This window comes from Eublepharis macularius, chromosome 2 (genome assembly GCF_028583425.1).
Source record: "Eublepharis macularius isolate TG4126 chromosome 2, MPM_Emac_v1.0, whole genome shotgun sequence".
In the NCBI taxonomy this organism is placed as follows: domain Eukaryota; kingdom Metazoa; phylum Chordata; class Lepidosauria; order Squamata; family Eublepharidae; genus Eublepharis; species Eublepharis macularius.
In genome coordinates, this window is record NC_072791.1 from 167330116 (window position 1) to 167351348 (window position 21233).

Below are 21233 nucleotides of genomic sequence, written 5' to 3' on the forward strand. Positions count from 1 at the left end.
CTGTTGGGAGGGGGTTGAGATGGCTGTAGGGGCTGGCAAGAAGAAGGAATGGTGGGGGCACACTAGCAGCAAGCAGCACAGGCCCAGGGATGAGGATGCCATCCCCATCCACCTTATTTTGCTCACTGCTGCATTCACAATAAGGGCAATTTTTCCCACCCACGGTGTAACTTCCCTTGTTATGCTTCTGAAATGGAAGGAACGCATTGTGAATTCTCCATTGTTCCATTCTTTCTGAACATTTTGTGTGTGCCCTCTTTGCTCCAACTTTCAGTCCCTTCACTTGAGTCCTTTACATTAAAAAACATTAATCCTCTTCAGAGGGCATATTCCTGGTTATAAACAGCGGAGTGCATAGAGAGGGAGCAGGATCGAGCATGCTTGTCCCAGCCCTATATAGTCACTGGAACATGAACATGATGCTTAACTGTATACAAAATGTATGCTCATAGAATCTATCACCATGATTGGGAAAATCTGAAAGGATGTGCACCCAGTCACCCTTTGTATGCATATTATAGGTATGCTCATTTTCCAGTGATCTCCTGGGGATGGTAGGTGAGTACCTTCATTCCTGCTCTCTCTGTATGTGCATGTATTTTACTTGGGCTGTGTCATCAGAAAAGAGCTACTGTAACAAAAGAAAATGTTATGATCCATACATATGGTTGTCTCAAGATTACTTTGGCAGGGTGTTTAACCAATGCTCAGCAGAAGCAGCTGTATATATCAATGAAGCACCATAGAAAAGAATCCTGATGCAATCAAATATATGATTTCATCAACATTGCTCTTTTTTTGGCAATACTTTCTGTGTGCATGAACTGATGGCTAATGTAAAGATATAAATGATTTGAAATGAACTGGGCATACTCCAGTTCTGGAGTTAGTTTTAGAAATTCTATTAGTTATAGCAGAATTCATGAGAAGTGAAGTGCAGGGCAGAGCAAACATGTAGAAGAATCAAGGAATGGAAGTGAGTTGTCTGAAGATGGCGGAGACAACACCATGCCTCCCTCCTTCTCTTCTCCCCCACTGGGTCAAGCCCAGCGACCACCAGGCTCAGTGGGTTGATTGAGACACCTTATAAAGAGCTGCATACTAGCCAGGTGATCAATGGCAGTTGATCCTTTAAGAGTCAGGCACTCACTGTCAGTTGGCCCTTTGACACCAACCGTCTGATAATCTTAGAGACCAACAAGATTTTCAAGACATGAGCTTTTGAGAGTCAAAGCTCCCTTCTTCAGATACTATCAGATAGTACCTGAAGAAAGGAGCTCTGACTCTCAAAAGCTCATACCCTGAAAATGTTGTTGGTTTCAAAGGTGCCACTGGACTCAAAGCCTGATATTCAAAGGGAGTTGTTCCCCAGTACTTTCTCCTATATAAAGCTTCTCATGGAACCAGGTCATCAGATGAGACTGTGCTTCAAGTTCCTGTCTAGGGAGCAGAAGAAGCCTGGACTTCTCAGCTGTGGCATCCACTCACTGTCATAAGTGGCTTGACAGGGTTTTTTTTTTTAGAAAACATCTGTTCCAAAGGGCCTTAGGGACACCTGCCTGATATGTTCATTTTAATATTGATGCTAATACCTCAGTTTTTAAAATCAGTGTTCTATGGGGTTTATTTTAAATTTAAAACCATTTTATTTTAGTGATTGTTTTGTAGTGACCAGAATGGGGGTTGGATCCAGCCAGCTTGTTCACTAAATCTCACCCAGCTCTCCTCCTTACTACAGCCTCTGTCCATCATGGCTTTTGCTCATGTAGGTCCCATCTTGCCCAGCACAGCATTTTTGATGGTCAAAGGGGACTCCATCACGCTTTTTTCACCAGTGGAAAAGCTGGTAGGACTGAACTCTATGAATAATGAAGAAATAAAATGTAACATTTTTCATACAACCACTGGTGAAGACTTATTTTTTTTCATTGTATTTATTTGTTTGTTTGTTTGTTTGTTTGTTTATCACATTTATACCTCGCCCTCCCCACAAGCAGGCTTAGGTCGACTAATAACAAGAAAACATTAAAATCATCAACAATGTTCTAAAACCCATATTTAAAATCAGTACAAATATAATGCAGATACTAGATAGGCGCCATACACAAAACAGGCTATATCAAATTTCTCAAAAGCATGAATGAAGCAATGATGTAAGCTTGGGGCAGTATGTTCTACCAATTTTATCTCCTTATACATGATTGCATGAGCATGTGAAGAGGAAGAGTGCTAATGTTCTGGTAGATCAAAATTACAAATTGAAATTTCTAATTACATCTTTGTTACAGATATCTCTGGTCTGATCCCGTATGTTTTTGTACTCCATGTGGTCTTGAATATTTTTTTCCCAGTGGCACTACTGTATCAAATTCTTTTTAATAAATTAGGATAAGACTAAGGGATGAGTGTATTTGATGGACAATAAGTTGTAACATCAAAGCTAGCTCAGTTTGAGAGAAGCTTGTTACCTGGCAGCTGTTGAACAGCTGATACATTTTAGAAATTTAATCTTTTAAATCCACTGAATATCAGGTTTGTCATACTGCTTTCAGTGGGATCAGTTATGGTGGGTAGATTAGAATCTGATGTTACTTGAAAGGATGATAACCATTCCGCGCCCCCCCCCCCGCATCCCAGTTTCTTATCTTAACTCAATCCCCTGCTTGCCTGTTCTGTTTTGTTATGTTATGTATTTTGCCTTGAGGTATATTGTCCATGTGAATATCTTTGTACATATATGACAATGGCTTTGTTTACACAGGAAATGTAATGTAAATGTCTTCCCCAGATGATGCTAACGGTATTGGCTTTCCTTTTTTTAAAAAAAATCTAGCAATTAATTTCTATCGAAAATGTTGACCAATCATCAAGCAATGTGTATTGTGTATGATGGAGAATGAACAGATAACAGCAGTTCAATAATGGCAATTTATCAGTAAACAGTGAAGCAGCATTTCCTCTTGGATCTGATTGGATTTGGCTCTGAACAGTGTTGAATGTGAGAGTAGATAAACTCCGATCACTCCTCAGGCTATTGAATCCACTTATGTGGAATGGAGTTGTTTTGAAGTGGTGCCCACGGATAATTGGTTGTTTTATGTTGACAGCCATGGAAGATAATTGGATATTATTCTTTTCTATCTAGGTGTTGGACTGGATTGAAAACCATGGGGAAGCCTTTCTCAGTAAACACACTGGAGTGGGAAAGTCCCTTCATAGGGCACGAGCTCTTCAGAAAAGACACGATGACTTTGAAGAAGTAGCACAGGTAAGAAGAATGGGAGACCTGGGTGTATTGCATTAATGGGAAACATATCGTTGTTTCTAGGATAATGAGATTTCTGAAAGTCCATGAGATTTCTTTTCTAATACATTACATAAACAGTGTGTGGGAATCCAGAGGTGAAAACCCATTATATATATTCCTTGATTTAGAAGAGAAAAAATGTAGGGACATTGATGGATCTGTGCTAGAGAATCCTGGCCTTCCTTTTTTGGGAAAGGTGGTGGAATGTGTTGTAGAAGAGCAAATGCAAGCATTCCTGGGTGAAACACCCTTCCTCAGTACTTTTTAATCTGGTTTACAGCCTGGTTATAGGATGGAATCAGCCATAGTAGGCCTGGTTGACTGACTCTACATGGATAGGGGAAATAGTTTTCTGTTGGTCTGGTTATAATTCTTGAAAGTTTTTGGTGCTGTAGCCCATACCATTCTCATGCAGCTGTTTGATTAATTTAGTTAAATATTTATATTCTACTTTTCTCCTGATCAGTTGGACCCATCTGTTGAAATGTTAGCATTGGCTCTTCTATGGGTTTTGTTTGTTTTCTCCTCTGTGAGCCTACCAGACAGTTAAAGTCATTTTCAAGGTCCCTGCTCTGTCTACCTTTACTTTATGAACTGAGACAGGTCCCAGTTATAAAATCCCCTTTCTACATCCATCCCCCTGGTGCCTTTTTAGTTTTCAGTGCCATGTTAGAACATTTGATCATGCATTCTGTTTATTAGTTGCTGTTATATAAATATGTACCGAGAGAATATATATTTTATTTGTTTCATTGTATTTTATGCAATCTGCTTTTAGTGCTTATCAAATTCTGCTTCATCTGTTTATTTTAAGATACTATGATTATGAGATGTTTAATTCCACCTTCAATGCCATTTACAGTTGCTGCTTTTAATGCTTAGGATTTCTGCTGGCGGTTTTAGGGTTCTTTGCTGCTGGTTAATTTTCAGTATTTCAACAGCTTATTGCATGTTGTTCTATTGTAAGGTATTTTGAGAATGGATCTGATGACAGGTGCAAGATATAAATGGTGAAAATAAATACATTCCTACAGGAGGGGTGTGGTAGTCATCCTTAAAGTCCCGCCTCTCCTACAGGGCTCTGAACCAATCCTTGTGATTTGAGCCTTATTCAAATCCAAGTTCTTGCCAGCCAGTCAGAGCCCCTGGAACACCACTGGATGAGGCAGGGTGAGCCAGCCTCATTTTAAGAAGAGAAAATTTCCTCAGGCAGGGAATTACAGTTCTGGATCAGAGCATCAGTTTAGACAGAATTTTTATTTTGGCTTTTAGTTAGGGTTTGGGGTCAGCATAGAGAAGGAAACTTGTTTTAATTGAAACAGATATGCACCCTGTTAAGGGCCCTTCACATCTAACTTTCTGCATACAGGTTTTATGATCAGGATCTCTGTGAGTTAAAGGGAATTTTGGGAAGTGACATCATTGCACATGGTGGGAGTGTTCCCGCGCTTTGCAGCATACCAAAGCAAGCCAGATTCAGCCCATTTGGGGCCCAAAGCTGCCCACTGAGAAGTGTGGGCACGGCTGGGTGCACTCTTGCACTTTGCAGCAGGCCGATTTTGGTGCTGCTTTGCAGGGGACCACTTTGGGCCCCAAATAAGCCCAATACTGCCCATTTGGGGCCAAAATCAGCCCACTGCAAAGCGTGGAGCACTTGTGCGCTTCTCAATGGGCCAGTTTCAGTCTTTTTGTAGCCCAAATTGGCCCACTGCGAAGAGCATGAGCACTCCCAGGGTGGTGTGATGATGTCTCTCCCAGAAGCAACGTCATCGGGCTGCTCCAGAAACGTACCCTGGGAGGCCCATTCCCTTGCCTCCCCCTCCTGCTGGCCAGGTGAGTGGTGGCGGAGGATGGGGTGGGAGCGAGGGATCCTCCACCCCCACTAGGGGTCCTGGGATCCCTTCTGTCAAGTCAAAACAGCTGTGAAAAAGGGGTTTATATTTACTTCACAATTAAGTACCATGTTATTCTTTCAGGGTCACAAATAAGAACCCTTTAGGGTACTTAAAGCTTACATGTTACCAGCCAGTTGAATAAAGCTTTTTCCTCCCTTTTACTGATTGTGAACATCTGAGGGAACTTATACAAATAAAAGGAGAAGCCAGAGTGTAGCATTTGGACAGCTATAAGTCCAGAGGGCAGTTATCTCAGAAGCCTTCCTTGTCTCTTTCTTCTCCTGCTCCCATTCTCATTACTGCCACCATAAGGGGCTAGTTTGGATTCATGGAAGTTGGTGCATTGTAACTGATAATGATGAAGTGAGTGGACCCCGCTGCAGCTTGCTCCTGCACCCCTGTGCTCCGCTGCAGCATGCTTCCGTGCCTCTCAATGGGCCCATTTCAGGCTGAATCGGGCCTGCGGGGGGGGGGGATTCATCCCTTTGGCAAGTGCGGAAGTGCACGCCAGGCTGCCCTTTGACATGCGTGGTGACGTCACTTCCAGGAAGTGCCATCATCACGCACACTGGGAGCGCACAAGGAGAGAAAACAACGACTGGAGGGTGAGTGCCAGTTTCCCAGTCTCCCACCGGGGGACTCAAGGACCTGGCAACCCTAAGGTAGACATTGTGGGTGGAAGTGCATGTAGTCATCTGCACTTACTGTATAGATTCCAGCCATTGTTGGGTACAGTTGGCCTCAGCATGCTCATCTTTATTTCTATAATATCCTAGATTTATTTAATATGTTCTGTGTGGGGCTGGCTTTAAAGACAACTTGAAAGGTGTAGCTGATACAAACTACTGCTGTCCACATTTTAGTAAGTATGGGGAAAATACAATCAAATTGAATGTGCTGCTCCTTTTTTACTGACTACATCTGTATATCCAGGCCCAATTCATGGTTCTGGAGTCTGGACTGGACCTGCAAGTCTTTTTATGACCTGGGTCCAGCATACATCTCTTTTGTGCTTGTTAGAAGATCAGGCCCTTCTTAATATGCTTTCTCTGAGGCAGGTTGAATCAACAACAGCTAGAAGTAGAGCCTTTATGTTACTTAATGCTAGGTTTGAAATGGTTTGCCTGAAACATACAAGAGATGTTGCTTTGTGTCTGCTTTACACAAAGGTTCCAGGCCCTTTTGTTTCACCTTGCATTTGGCTGACATATGGGGAGCGGGTAGTTGTTTTCTGTTGCTTGGTTTGGGGATTAGGGGTTTTTCTTGTTGTTGTTATTTGTTTCAGATGCATCTTTGCAAGCACCTTCAAAGATTTTGAGCAAGTGGCACTGAAATAATTAAAATAATTAAATACATGCGTATTTACTGGCTGACAGGTAGCCAGGCAGTAAATGCCTTTAGAGAGACTAATCTTTAGGGAACCTCCACACCCACGGGCAGTAAATCTCTGAATACCAATGCTAGTAAACAAGATCCAGGGAAGACATTGGCTTCTGTTCTCTGTTTGTTGCCAAGTGGAAATGGAGACAAAGAATGATCCCAACTTTCTAGCTGGGGTGGAGTGCTTCCAAAGAGATTCAGCCAAAGACAATGCAGCCAAAGAAATGGAGTTGAATTAATGAAAAACTAGCATGTAGCCTAAGGACAACATGCAAGAGGATGCAAAGCTTTCTTTCTTTGCTTCTTCCTCCTTGTGGATGTTTCAAGCACTTACATCTTTCTTGGCTTTTCCTAGTCTATGCTTGTGCTAGACTCTCCTGCTCAAGAGCCTGTAATCCGCCCAATTCCAAATCTGCTCTTCAGTTACTTCTGAGAAGGTACCTAATTTGTATACTATGGAGGTGTGCCTAGTGAGCTGTCTGAGCCTCTAGGCTAGATCTTCAATATGGAAGGGGAGACCTTGGCATTTTTTTAGACTTCCATTATGGATATTGAAACCTCATGACTATAAAACCACTCATGTAGGGTTGCCAGGCATTAGCCATCAACCCCTCGAAACATTTAGGGGGAGGGGACTGATGTGTTGACATCATGTTGGTACACTTATTTAGTTAGTTAGTTCAATTTCTATCCCGCCCTCTCCGCAAGCAGGCACAGGGTGAGTCACTACATCATAAAATCATTAAAAACACAATTAAATACAATCAATAGTTAAAATCATTAGAAAATAATAAAATCCACAGATCTCATTAAAAAGTGGAGTGGAACAAAGGAAAACAGGCAAGGGACCAGCAGGATAGTTTGCCAGCTCCTCAACCACTTTCATAGGCCTGGCGGAACATCTCCATTTAACAGGCCTGGTGGAACTGTAATAAGCCCCGCAGGGCCCGGGTCTCAACTGGGAGAGTGTTCCACCAGGCTGGAGTCAGAGCTGAAAAAGTTCTGGCCCTGGTTGAGGCCAAGTGAACATCCTTGGGACCAAGGACCACCAGCAGATGTTTATCTACAGAGCATAATTCCCTTTGGAGAACATACAGGGAGAGACGGTCTTGAAGTTATGTAGGTCCCAGTTCGTTAAGGGCCTTAAAGGTTAATACCAACACCTTGAACTTGACCTGGAATTCAGCTGTGAGCCAGTGCAGCTGGTGCAGTACAGGTCGGATGTGTGTCCTAAATGGGGTTCCCATGAGGACATGCACCACCGCGTGTCTTCATGGGAACTGATGTCACTTCCATTTAACATTTAATATTCAATTTATATACTGCCCTTCAGGACAACTTAACACCCACTCTGAGCAGTTTACAAAGTATATTATTATTAGAGGTGGGCACGGACCGGGAAAACCCCATGGACCACCAGCCCATGATCCGTCTATTTTCATGGACCACAGACCACAAATTTTTCATGGACCAGCCTGGTTCGCGGACCGGTTCATCGTTCCATGGTCCATCACTTCTGTCAGTCCTGGCTCCATCCCCTTCACACCTAGAGAGCCCAAACTTGCAGAGAATCTTCAGCAGCATCTCCTCCAGCCACCCTCCAAGTTTGATCAAGATTGCATTTCGGACATCCAATTACAGACCCCAAAGCAGCCACCCCCAGGAAACTTCCAGTAGATACTGGAGTCGCAAAGGCCAATTGACTTGCATTTGCAAGCAGCACCAAAAAATTGCAATGAGGCAAAATCAAACAGAAAAGGGTGGGGGAAGAGCCCCCTCAGTCACCACACAGACACCTTCCCAGCCGTGGCCTAGGGAATTAATTCTTTCTTCTTGCTCGCATAGAATCCTGGAGCAGCCTATGATGTCACTTCTAGTTTTCACCAGAAGCCAGTTTTTGCGGCCACACACCCACATACCCCATTTTCTCCTACTGGCGCATCGGGTACTGGTAGGCAACAAACCAGATTGTCAAGAAGTCTTCTACTACAGCAGAAATCTTGGCAAATCTACCCTCATAACTACCATTATACTTATCTGAAAATCAGTGTTGCAAGCTCCAGCTTATCCTTCTTGTATCCCCAAGGAGACTGTTTTACTGGCTAAAAGATGTCACCATCATTCCTGGCATCTCTTCCCTTAATTTCTTCCCTTTGCTTATACATTCCATTTACTATCATAATTAATTCATCTCTTCTTCGGCATTTACAGCCGTCAGATATTGGTAAACACTGTTACATCTCTTCTTAATTGACTCTTCCCATAATATACATGTCTAACTCCTTTAGGCTTTTACAGAACGAGTAAAGCATTCCTACCCTCCATCATCTTTCCAAGATCCATTTATTGCTGAATATTCTTTATTAATATAATCCTGTCAGGAAGATGACTACAACACATGAAGCTCTTCAAGCAGATCAAGGTTCTTTCAGAACAAGCCAGGAGGCCAGGCAGGCAGGCAGGAGTCAAGGCAGGCAGTAGCAATCTGTAGTGGTGGTGTTGATCTCACAGTTGCTTGGGCAGGACTGAGGCTATTTAGGAAGGCATGTATATAGTTGTCACCAGGGCCAGAATCCTGTAGGTACTATGGTTGCCTGGTCCCCTTATCCTCCTGGTGGGAGGGGAAGACCCAGCATTCTTTTTTTTTCATGTGCACTCCCAGGGTGGTGCGACAATGTCACTTCTGAAAAGGGACATCATCGTGCAGGGCCTGGGAGCACTCACATGCATCGCAATGGGCTGATTTGGGCCTCAAATGAGTCGGATTTGAGTGCCCCCAGGGTGGCGTGGTGACATCACTCCCAGGAGTGCTCCCTGGAGGCTATCCTGGGAGCACTCCCTGGAGGCCTATTCCTCCACCTTTCCCCCTGCCAGCCAGGTGAGTGAGGGGATACCTTGCCCCCACTGGGGGACCTGGGATCCCTAGTAGGTACTTATAGCTGGAATTAGTGCAGAACCTCAGAATGGATCTGGATTGTCTCAAGCCTTGTGGATGGAGGAGACGTCATGATGAGCCAAACAGGCATTCCAGCAATGAAGCTGAGCGTTTAGCTGGGATCTCCATCTCCTCAGCTCTGGGGGAGGGGCTTGTGGGATCCCTGGCAAAGAATGGGTTTCTCTGTAGGGCTCTCCTGTGCCCCCTATGTCTGGCTCCTATTCATGAGCCCTTTTATTTTCTGGTCCTGTGGTCTTAGTAGGTAGCTTTTCTGAGTCATGGGTACTTGAGGGTCTAGAGACTACAGGGTCTTCTGGAATCTTAATTTCCACAGGGTAGGCCTCCATGACCCCCTCATCTTCCAAGGAAGACTGGTCAGACCCAACCCTAACACTTATGCTGAGACAGTATTCATCCATTTAGCTCAGTGTTACCCACTGTTGTGATAAGCAGAAGTTTTATATGATTTTAGGTAGAGAAAGAGGGTTTTTTAACACCTGCTACCAGAGATTTCTTAACTGGGGCAATCAGAGATTAAACCAGGGGTTTGCTGCATGTGGGGCATGTGCTGAACTACTACATTTTGGCCCTTCCTCTCACAAAGTAGCCATAGTACTTCTTGTAAAATAATCCTGGTAGAAGTGGATAGAAATAGGAATATAGTGAAACTGTGGGGATTGTACGTCATGCAATTACTCTGGATCTTTAGGGAAGAGTAGATAGGGAATGAGTATTGGCTAAAAATGTTGGTGTTGAACACATCTGCCAGAACATCCACTTTATCCCATATTTCTATTGTCTGAGCTCAGTCTCCGTACTTGCCAGGAGGAGGGGATGGGAGGCAGCCAGGAGACAGGTTCCAAGCCACCCCAACAGACACCCAGGGCCAGAGTCCACCAGCACCAGAGGGAGGGAAAGAAGCACCCAAGCCTCAGGGGGTTAGCACCCAAGCCTCAGGTGGAAGACAGCTAGCCGCACCCTCTGGGCGGGGTGGGTTGTTTGTTGTGTAGGACTGTGGCGGAGTGGAGAAGAGAGAGGGGGAGAGAATGAGAGAGCAGTGGAGAGGAGGTGAAGGAAAGAAGAGGAGGAGGAAGACCGACAGCTGGGTGGGGACAGCTGTCATGGAAGGCAGACGGGACAAGGTCAGGTTGAAGGGACCTGCTAGTGGACTGAGAGGGTGTGAGAGTGAGGTATACCCCCCCTCCTTCCACAGAGCGGGATCCCGCATATTCCCTGAAGGTGCTTTAAGGCTGAAGTCAGGCAGGCCAGCGTCTCACAGGGTGGCACCCTTGGCAGAACCTGACATGTATGATATGGGTAAAAAGGTGAACATGACAATTTATGTCTGTGTACTGTGCTATAAAGTCGCTTCTGACTTAGGATGACTCTTTGAATTAATGACCTCCAAAACATCCTATCATTAATAGCCTCGTTAAGATCTTGCAAACTGAAGGCTGAGGCCTTTAAATTTAATCCAGCTTTCCTTATATGTTCTGCACACAAATTTAACAGATGGAGATAAAATACATCCTTTCTCCGTGTTCTCTCCTATGGTAGCCTCTTGTATAGAGTACAAGTTGCGTATCAAAACAATCAGATATTTTGGCACACCTGTTTCTTTTGACACCACCCATATCTTTTAATGATTCACACAGTCAAAAACTTTGCTGTAATTTATAAAACATAGGCTGGTTTTCTTCTGAAATTCTCTGTTATGTTCCATTAGCCATTGTAAATTTGCAGTGTGATCTCTAGTGCCTCTTCTTTGTCTGAATCTAGCTTCAGCATCTGGCATTTCTCGTTCCATCTGTGGTAGAAGTCTTTGCTGTAGAATTTTGAGCATTAGGGAACCCTGGACATCACCCTGAGCTTTTTGAAGAATAAAACAATGTAATCGATAAAGTAAACTGGAAAAGAACCTCAGCTTTAATTTTGCAAAAAAAATCTTCTCGCTCTCATGCTTGTGAAGAAAACATTGAATACTTAAGAGTGTAGCTTCTGCAGATCTACAAAGACTCCTATGGGCAAAGGAGAGGAATGCATGTACCTGATTTGTATCACAAGCAGGCTTTATATTCCAGACTAAGAAGTCATAAAGCTTAAACTGGTTTAGAAGAGAATTAAATTGGTTCATGCTGAAGCAAGGATCCTTGTCTTGTCTCTCTCTTCTGGTCATCTTGTATCTGCATCATCATTAGTGAACTGATCTAGGTATGAACAATAAGCAACCTTGCATTGGAAAGGAAGACTAAAATAACAGATCTTTACTGATGATAGGCTTACTTGTGAAAATACTTCCTCCTACCTTTTTGTGGCAGGCAATATGCTGGCTCTGGTACTTGCACCATGGTTGCGCCTTGGATCTGAGCACTCTCTCCCCCTCTGTCTGACTATACCAGTTGCTTGTATTTTGCACATCTCCCAGTCCCTTTTTTTCTTGTAGCCACTTTTAGAAGATAAGACCTCTTCTAACTCCACAAGTGCCTCCAGTCATTCTCCTCCAGGATACTGAAAATGGTGGTCTTACTTCCTTTAATGGAGACCTTTAGAAGCCCCTTGTTCAAAAAACAAAAGTTATTTTAATTAGTGCTGTTGTTTTATGAACAGTAGGTCTTCTGATCATGGTTTACAAATTCTTAATGAGGAAGCTTGCATGCATTTACAGGTTTTGAGATTCAAACCGAACACTATGGTTTGTAAGCTGCTGGTAATGCTTTTTAACCCGTATGTAATTGAATTCTGAGCGGGAAATGTGCGGGTTACAGAGCAGCCTCCTGTCTCTGCTGCCCTTCTGCTCATGTTGGCAGGCAGAAAAAAAGTTGGCAGAAAGGAAAAGGAACAGAGAGGTTTTTCCTTCCCTGTTCTTCAGCTCATCAAACAGGAGGGAAATGGGGGAATTCCTTATCCCTTCCTCCCACCTTTGAGGACACCAAGGTAGAGAGATCATCAGCAATGCATTCCAAGCTCTTTAAAAAACAGGGCTTAAATTTCCCAGGGAAAAGCCAGGAGTTTCATGGCACGCACGCACGCGCGCGCACACACACACGCACACGCACACACACACACACACACACTGGTTCTTAATATTTTTCTGTACTGATCCAGAATGCCACTTACTGATTTTGAGCAGAACTGTTCTTCAAATAGCTAATTACCAGATTCCCCATCAACTTCAATAGCAGCTTGACCCATACTTCATCTCTGGATATATTTACATCCAAGTTGTCTTACTAATTTATGAGGGCTGTCTGAAATGCAGCCTTGGAATGCTGTGTGGCACACCAGCACTTGTGTAGTGGGAAACCAAGAGACTCCCACATTGTGTCTGAGGTTAAAGGCTGGTGAATATAATACTCATTGCTTTGGAACAGTGTAATCACAGCAGCCAAGGAGCAGAGGGCAGACCTGGGGTTCTTTTGAAGAATTGTGCCTTGAGATTGGATATATTTTATTCTGCAGCTTGGGCAGAAATTTCTGTTTCACCCAGTGGGTACTTGATTTTAGTTTCCTGTATCACTCACACTCTCCTCCATTCTTAGTTTTCTAAGTTAAGGTTTAGATTCAGTGTGTGGGTGTCATAGTACAGCCTGAGCTTGACGAGTCCTCTGAGGAGGAGGAACTGGAACAGCTGACGCTTGCTGACAGCCTTGCTCCTCCTGGGGAGGAGCAGCCTGTCTCCCAGCAGCCGACCACAGCTGAACAGTCAAAGGCTGAATCCCAGCCAGAAGTTCCCCTTCCCCACCCAGAGCCACCGGCCCAGATGCAGCCAGCTTCCTTATCCCCTCCAACATCTCCAGACTACCGAGAGCAACGTCGGCGTAGCAGGGACAGAAGAGACTTACAGACCCGACGTCAATCTGCACGCCTCCGGGCTCTGAACAGGCCAGCCTTCTCAGAGGAAGGAGGGGCTTCAGAGGAGGAGACTTGAAGCAGCTGTGCGAGCTGACCGAATGCCCTTAGATTATAAAAGCCAGAGGGAGGGCTCCCTTCAGCGTGGCTTCAACGAGTTCTCTAAGCTGCTCCTGTACTGCCTGTGTTTGCTCCTTGGAACTGTCTCTCTGACCTCCGACCCGGCCTGTCCTCGACTACTCCCTTGATTTACGGACTTTGCACATTCCTCGCCTTGCCAGCTGGACCTCGTTACCTGTCAGCAGCACTCTTAAGACTCGGCAACCTCTGGAAGCAGGACAGTTTGAAGCCACCCTCAAAATTCTCCAGCACAATGGAGGAAGGCACTGCTGTTGCTACTGACCTTGCTGCCCAGACCCAGTGGCTGCAGACACAGGTGCAGCAATTAACCCAGACCATAGCCTTGTTGCAGCAGCAGGTAACCCTGAGGCCAGGTCCTGCACCTCCCCGGAAATGCCCAGTGCAGCCTCCAGAGAAGTTTGCAGGGAATGTTGAAGAGTTCCCTGTATTCCTGGCACAGTGTCAGCTCTACATGGAGCTGCGGGCTCAAGATTTTCCTGATGACAAGACCAAGGTCGGTTTTGTATTAAGCCTCTTAAAGGGGAACGCTGCCAAATGGGTGACACCTTTACTGCTCATGAATTCACCACTGCTGAGTAGTTTTGCTGATTTTGTGGCACACTTGAAGGCTATCTTTGCAGACCCTCTGAAGGCAGAGCGGGCCAACCGCCGCATTCGGCGGCTGCGGCAGGGGCCAGGTACTCTGAGGGACTATACCACTGACTTCCAGCTATTGGCACAGGACCTGGGCTGGAATGAGGCCGCACTCATGGACCAGTACCTGGAGGGCTTGTCTGAGGAGGTGCTAGATGAAGTGGCCCGAGTTGAGCGCCCTCCAAATCTCCCAGCCCTGATCTTACTCTGCCTGCGTATCGACGGTCGCCTGGAGAGTCGACGGCAGGGCCTCAAGGAAGTACGTTGCCACTCTGAAAGCCAACCACCTGCTGTGGGATCCAACCCCTGCTCCTACTTGTCCCGAAGCCTGACCCCAGAGCCCAGGGAAGTGGAAGCCTCGGCTGTCAGCCTTACACCCCAGGGTTTAAGGGGAGGCCACCCCTATCATTCTGGACCCCCCATAGAACACCAAAAGCCTCCTGACATTGGGCCCCAGCATCTTCTGATCCCTGTGAAGCTGCAGCTACCAGAGGGGCGCTGGTTGTTGGTGTACGCCATGGTGGATTCTGGAGCTGCCCAGTCCTATATGGATGCCCAATTTGTCAGGCAACACCAAGTGCCGACACGCACCAAAAAGACGCCAGTTTTGGTGGAAGCCATCGATGGTCGGCCTCTACGCTCGGGTCCAGTTACTCAGGAAACCCACCTTCTAGGTCTGCACATAGGGAACCATCAGGAGCAGCTCAGCTTTGACATCGCTGCCATGCCTCGCTTCCCGGTAGTGCTGGGGATGTCCTGGTTGATGAAGCATGACCCCTTGATTGAGTGGAGCAAGCAGAACCTGCGCTTCCAGACCCCATGTCCCCATGAGGCACCCTCTGTGCTCCTGGGAGGGAGCACCAGTTCAGATCTGTCTGCACTCCCAGCCAAATATGCAGAGTTCCAGGATGTCTTCCAAGAGAAAGGCGTCGACCGGTTGCCCCCACACCGGCCATATGATTGCGCCATCCACCTTATTCCTGATGCCCCCTTGCCCACTGGGCGGTTGTATTCCCTATCAGAACCTGAGCGAGGAGCCCTACAAGAGTTTTTGGCCAAGAATTTGCAAAGAGGATTCATCCGTCCATCCACTTCCCCTACCTCAGCCCCTGTCTTGTTTGTAAAAAAGAAATCCGGGGAGTTGCGCCTATGTAATGATTACCGGGCCCTCAATCGCATCACCATAAGGGACCGCTACCCACTGCCACTGATCCCAGAACTACTGGACCGATTACGGGGGGCCCAAAGGTACACCAAGCTCGATCTGCGAGGCGCCTACAATTTGGTGCGTATACGCCCTGGAGATGAGTGGAAGACTGCGTTTGGTACCCGGTATGGCCAGTATGAGTACTTAGTCATGCCCTTTGGCCTCTGTAATGCCCCAGCTGTGTTCCAGCGCTTCATGAATGATGTCTTCCGGGACTTGCTGGATCACTTTGTGATAATTTACCTTGATGATATCCTGATCTTCTCCCAGGACCCCGCTGAACACACCAAACATGTTCGGGCTGTCCTCCAACGCCTGAGGCAACATGGCCTGTATGCTAAGTTGGAGAAGTGTGCATTTGACTTAGACACTGTAGAATTTCTAGGGCATCTCATCACCCCACGGGGCATAAGGATGGACCCCCAAAAGGTGGAGGCAGTGCTGTCTTGGCAGGCACCTCGAAATCGGAAAGACATTCAGAGGTTCCTTGGCTTCGCCAACTACTATCGGCAATTCATCCCAAACTTTGCCCTCCTAACAGTGCCCCTCACCAAGTTGCTACGGCCCCGAGAACCCTTCCGCTGGACAGTAGAAGCGCAACAGGCCTTCCAGCAGCTAAAAACCCGGTTTGCAACGGAACCGCTCCTATGTTACCCAGACCCAAGCATACCCTTTGTGGTCGAGACTGATGCCTCCAGTGTCGCACTTGGCGCTGTGTTATCCCAGCAAGACACTGCCACGGGGCCTCTACGACCCTGCGCCTACTACTCCCGGCAACTCAACGCAGCCGAGAAAAACTACACCATCTGGGAGAGGGAGCTCCTGGCGATTAAATCAGCGTTTGAGGTCTGGCGGCACCACCTAGAGGGTGCCCGGCACCCCGTGCAAGTTCGCACAGACCACCGGAATCTTGAGTATCTACAGACTGCTCGTAGATTGAACCAGAGGCAGATTCGATGGTCCCTGTTTTTCTCCCGTTTTAACTTTACCATTACCTACATTCCCAGCTCCCAGAACAAGCGGGCAGATGCCCTCTCTCGAAAACCTGAGTTCGCTTCCCCGTCCCTTAAGGAGCCGCTTCTATCCACAGTTCTACCGCCGGAAGTGTTTGCTGCCGTGCCCCCTACTGCCTCGCTCCAGGAACGGATCCAGGAACAACAGCTACGTGACCCCTTCGCCATGAAGATGCTCCAGTGTCTTCGTGATCCTACGCAGAATCCCCCCAGGGGTTACCGAGAGCAGGCGGGGATGCTCACCCACCAAGACCGGGTCTATGTGCCACCGGGGCCACTACGGACCGAAGTCCTGCAACTAGCGCATGACACCAAACCCGCTGGACACTTTGGTCGGTATAAGACAGCACATCTGCTGACCCGGGAGTTTTGGTGGCCCCATGTACAGACCGATGTAGCCCAGTACGTAGCCTCCTGCAGCACCTGCAGGCGAGCCAAAGATCCCCCTGGCAGGCCTACAGGACTATTGCTCCCCCTGCCCACTCCTAATGGCCCCTGGAAAGCTGTGTCCATGGACTTCGTCACGGACCTCCCTACTTCTGCAGGGAACCCAAGCATCCTAGTGGTGGTGGACCTCCTGACTAAGATGGCTCACTTTGTTCCTTGTTCCGGACTCCCAACTGCCCGCGAAACTGCCCGGCTGTACTTACACCATGTTTTCCGCCTCCACGGATTGCCAGAACACCTGATCTCTGATCGGGGGACCCAGTTCACCTCCCGCTTCTGGCGCACCCTACACACCCTACTGGGCACCCAAGTACACTTATCTTCCGCTTATCACCCCCAGTCTGATGGCCAGACGGAACGCACCAATGCCACACTGGAACAGTATCTCAGGTGCTATGTAAACCACCAGCAGGATGACTGGGCCCCACTGCTCCCCCTGGCGGAGTTTGCATACAACAACTCAGTGCATACCTCAATCCGTCAGACCCCGTTCATGGCCAATTATGGGTTCCATCCCCGGTTTTTCCCGCCGGTCATGCCCACTGCACCAGTACCAGCTGTCAATGACTTTGTGGAGGAATTGCAGGCACTGCATAAGGTCCTGCAGGACCAACTACACCAGGCCAAAGAGGCATACAAAGAGGCTGCTGATCGTAGGCGTCAGCCAGGAGAGACTCTCAAGGTTGGGGACAAGGTGTGGCTCTCAACTCGACACCTCCGCAGTCAGAGGCCCTCCCGAAAGTTGAATGCCCGCTTTATTGGCCCATTCCTAGTTACTGCCCAAATCAACCCCGTGGCCTACCGGTTACAGCTACCCTCTACGCTCCGTATTCATCCTGTGTTTCATCGGTCCCTCCTTGTTCCCGTTGCCCCCCCACATCCTCTCCGAGATCCAGAGGCGCCACCACTACCTGTCATGATAGAGGGCCAGGAGGAATATGAAGTAGCGCAAATATTGGACTCCAGACGACGACGTGGCCAACTCCAGTATCTGGTGGACTGGAAGGGGTACGGACCCGAGGACCGCTCTTGGGAACCTGCGGAGAATCTTCATGCCCCCGACTTGGTGCGCCGCTTCCACCGGGCCTATCCACGGAAACCGGCCCCATCCAGTGTGGGGGGCCCTGGGGGAGGGGATGGTGTCATAGTACAGCCTGAGCTTGACGAGTCCTCTGAGGAGGAGGAACTGGAACAGCTGACGCTTGCTGACAGCCTTGCTCCTCCTGGGGAGGAGCAGCCTGTCTCCCAGCAGCCGACCACAGCTGAACAGTCAAAGGCTGAATCCCAGCCAGAAGTTCCCCTTCCCCACCCAGAGCCACCGGCCCAGATGCAGCCAGCTTCCTTATCCCCTCCAACATCTCCAGACTACCGAGAGCAACGTCGACGTAGCAGGGACAGAAGAGACTTACAGACCCGACGTCAATCTGCACGCCTCCGGGCTCTGAACAGGCCAGCCTTCTCAGAGGAAGGAGGGGCTTCAGAGGAGGAGACTTGAAGCAGCTGTGCGAGCTGACCGAATGCCCTTAGATTATAAAAGCCAGAGGGAGGGCTCCCTTCAGCGTGGCTTCAACGGGTTCTCTAAGCTGCTCCTGTACTGCCTGTGTTTGCTCCTTGGAACTGTCTCTCTGACCTCCGACCCGGCCTGTCCTCGACTACTCCCTTGATTTACGGACTTTGCACATTCCTCGCCTTGCCAGCTGGACCTCGTTACCTGTCAGCAGCACTCTTAAGACTCGGCAACCTCTGGAAGCAGGACAGTGGGTGGCAGAAGACATTGAAATTAAAAAGAGAGGGCACAGTTTATGGAGAGCAGGCATTCTGCTTCTCCTCCTGCCTTGTGTTTCAGATACATATGATCTTTCTTCAGGAGCAGAGCACTTAACTTTCTAGTTATTACAAGGGATAAAATAGTAGCCACGGCTAATGTTTTTAAAATACATTACTTTTTCAATTTTGCAATCCACAGAGGAAAGCTTTTGAACCCTGCTGTGAATCTTGCCCCCACACCACTCTCCCACCCCCTCATTGTGACCCTGAAAAAGCCCCAGAGCACTAAGAAATATAGAAAGGTTGTGGCATGCCTCTCAACACACTGTTATAGTGGCTGGAGTGGTGAACTAAGATATGGGTGACTCAGGTTTGAGTCCCTGATCTGCCATGGAAGATTGCAGGGTGACCTTGGTCAGACATGTACTCTCAGCCGAACCAACCGCATAGGGTTGTGTAAGGAAAAAATGGAGAAGAGGGGAATAATGTAGAATTCAGGTGCCATCAGACAGATCAGTTACTACAAAATCATTATAAGCCCCAGCACCACCATGATGTAACTCAAGGGCGGTTACAAAAGGAGGGTATTACGTTTAGGAGGGGGACAAAAAAGCTGGCCCCTAGTCAAAGGCCCTGTGGAACATCTCCATCTTGCAGGCCCTGTGGAACTGTAAAATGTCCCTCAGGGCCTGGATCTCCATTGGGAGAGTGTTCAACCAGGCCGGGGCCAGGGCAGAAAAAGCCCTGGCCCTAGTTGAAGCCAGCCTAATGTCCCTCGGGTTGGGGACCACCAGAAGCTGCTTATCCACAGAGCGCAAGGCCCTGTGGGGGACATAATGGGAGAGGCGGTCCCATAGGTATGCAGGTCCCAGTCCGTGGAGGGCTTTAAATACCAGTACCTTGTACTGGGTCTGGAACTCAACTGGGAGCCACTGCAGCTGGCACAACACGGGGAGGATATGTGCCCTAAATGGCGTCCCCATAAGGACGTGTGCCACTGCATTCTGGACCAGCTGTAACTTCCGGGTCAAGCTGACAGGCAGCCCAGCGTAGAGCGAGTTGCAGTAGTCTAGTCTAGAGGTGACCATTGCATGAATTACCGAATCTAGGTCTTGGGGCGAGAGAGAGGGCACCAATTGCCCGACCTGCCAAAGATGAAAAAATGCTGATCTGGTAATGGCTGCAACCTGGGCCTCCATAGAAAGTGTGGCATCCAGGAGCACACTCAGTCTCCTCACTATTGACAAAGGCTGTAGCTGCACTCCGTTGAGGGCTGGGAGCTGGATTCCCAATTCCCTCGCCCCACGACCCAGATACAGAACCTTTGTCTTCTGGGGATTCAACTTCAGGCAACTCTTACATGACCATTCTGCCATGGCATCCAGACACCGGGCCAAAGAGTCCAGAGCAATGTCTAACTGGCCGTCCATCAACAGAGAGAGCTGGGTGTCATCAGCATACTAGTGACAACCCAGCCCAAAGCTATGGACCACCTGGGCAAGGGGGCACATATAGATGTTAAATAATGTCGGGGGGGGAATCGCCCGCTGAGGGATGCCGCACACCAAGGAATGGTGGGTGGACATCTGTCCCCTAAGTGCCACCCTCTGTCCCTGACCATGGAGAAAGGAGCTCAGCCATTGCAAGGCTGCCCCATGGATCCCCTCAGTGGTGAGGCAGTGAGTCAAAAGATCGTGGTTGACTGTGTTGAACGCTGCTGTAAGATCCAAAAGTATCAGTAGTTCTGACCCACCCTGATCCAGGTGTCACCACAAATTATCCGTTAGGGTGACCAGAGCCATCTCCGTACCATGGCCGGGCAGGAAGCTGGACTGGAATGGGTCCAGGGTAGAGGAATCATCTAGAAATACCAGTAACTGTTCCGCAATCATCCTCTTAATTACCTTGCCCAGGAACAGAAGGTTTGAAACTGGGCGGTAATTGGCTGGTCAACTGGATCCATTGATGTTTTTTTAAAAAATAAGGGGCACACCACTGCCTTCTTCAATGAGCCTGGGAAAACCCTGGAGCTCAAAGACAGATTAATGATGTCAGCTAAAGGGGCCCGAATCCCGGCACCACTGGCTTTCACCAGCCCTGACAGGCACGGGTCCAGTGGGCACGTGGTAGGCTTCACAGAACACAGGATCCTATCCACCTCATCCTGGGAGAGTAACCTGAAGTGGTCCAATATCAACCCTGATGGCGACCAAGGGGCCTCTATTTCACATACTGTCTCAAGCGTTGCTGGCAGATCCTGGAGGAGCGACAAGATCTTATCCACAAAAAAAGCTTCCAAATTTCTCACAGCTTAATGCCGAATTAACATTTTTTCTTGTCCCCTGTGAGAGGGACATTAATGACTGAATTACCTTAGACAATTGTGCTAGGCGGGAGCTTGTGGACACAATGGAAGCCGCATAATAATCTCTTTTTGCGGCTTTCACTGCCATCTCATAGGCTTTTCTCTCTGCAGTCCTTTCCCTTCTGCCTTGCTGCACACCTCTTTTATCTGCTAGCTCTGCCCCAGGCTGAGATTGCCTTGCCCAGTGATAGCCCCTCCCCATCCTGCCAGAGGGCAAGGCTCTCCTCACTTTCTCACCTGAAAATTCTTGCCAGCCTTGGTCTAACTGGTTGCTTGGCTACCTGTTAGCTTCTA

General features: G+C 47.8%; 1 protein-coding gene across 1 annotated transcript in view; it reads left to right on the plus strand.

Annotated features, from left to right (window-relative positions):
* KALRN (kalirin RhoGEF kinase) overlaps positions 1-21233 on the plus strand; it is a 717152-nt gene that overhangs the window by 427872 nt on the left and 268047 nt on the right. The window contains exon 10 of the mRNA XM_054971242.1: positions 3146-3268. Coding sequence (XP_054827217.1) covers positions 3146-3268 — 123 coding nt within the window. The remainder of the gene's footprint in view (positions 1-3145; positions 3269-21233) is intronic.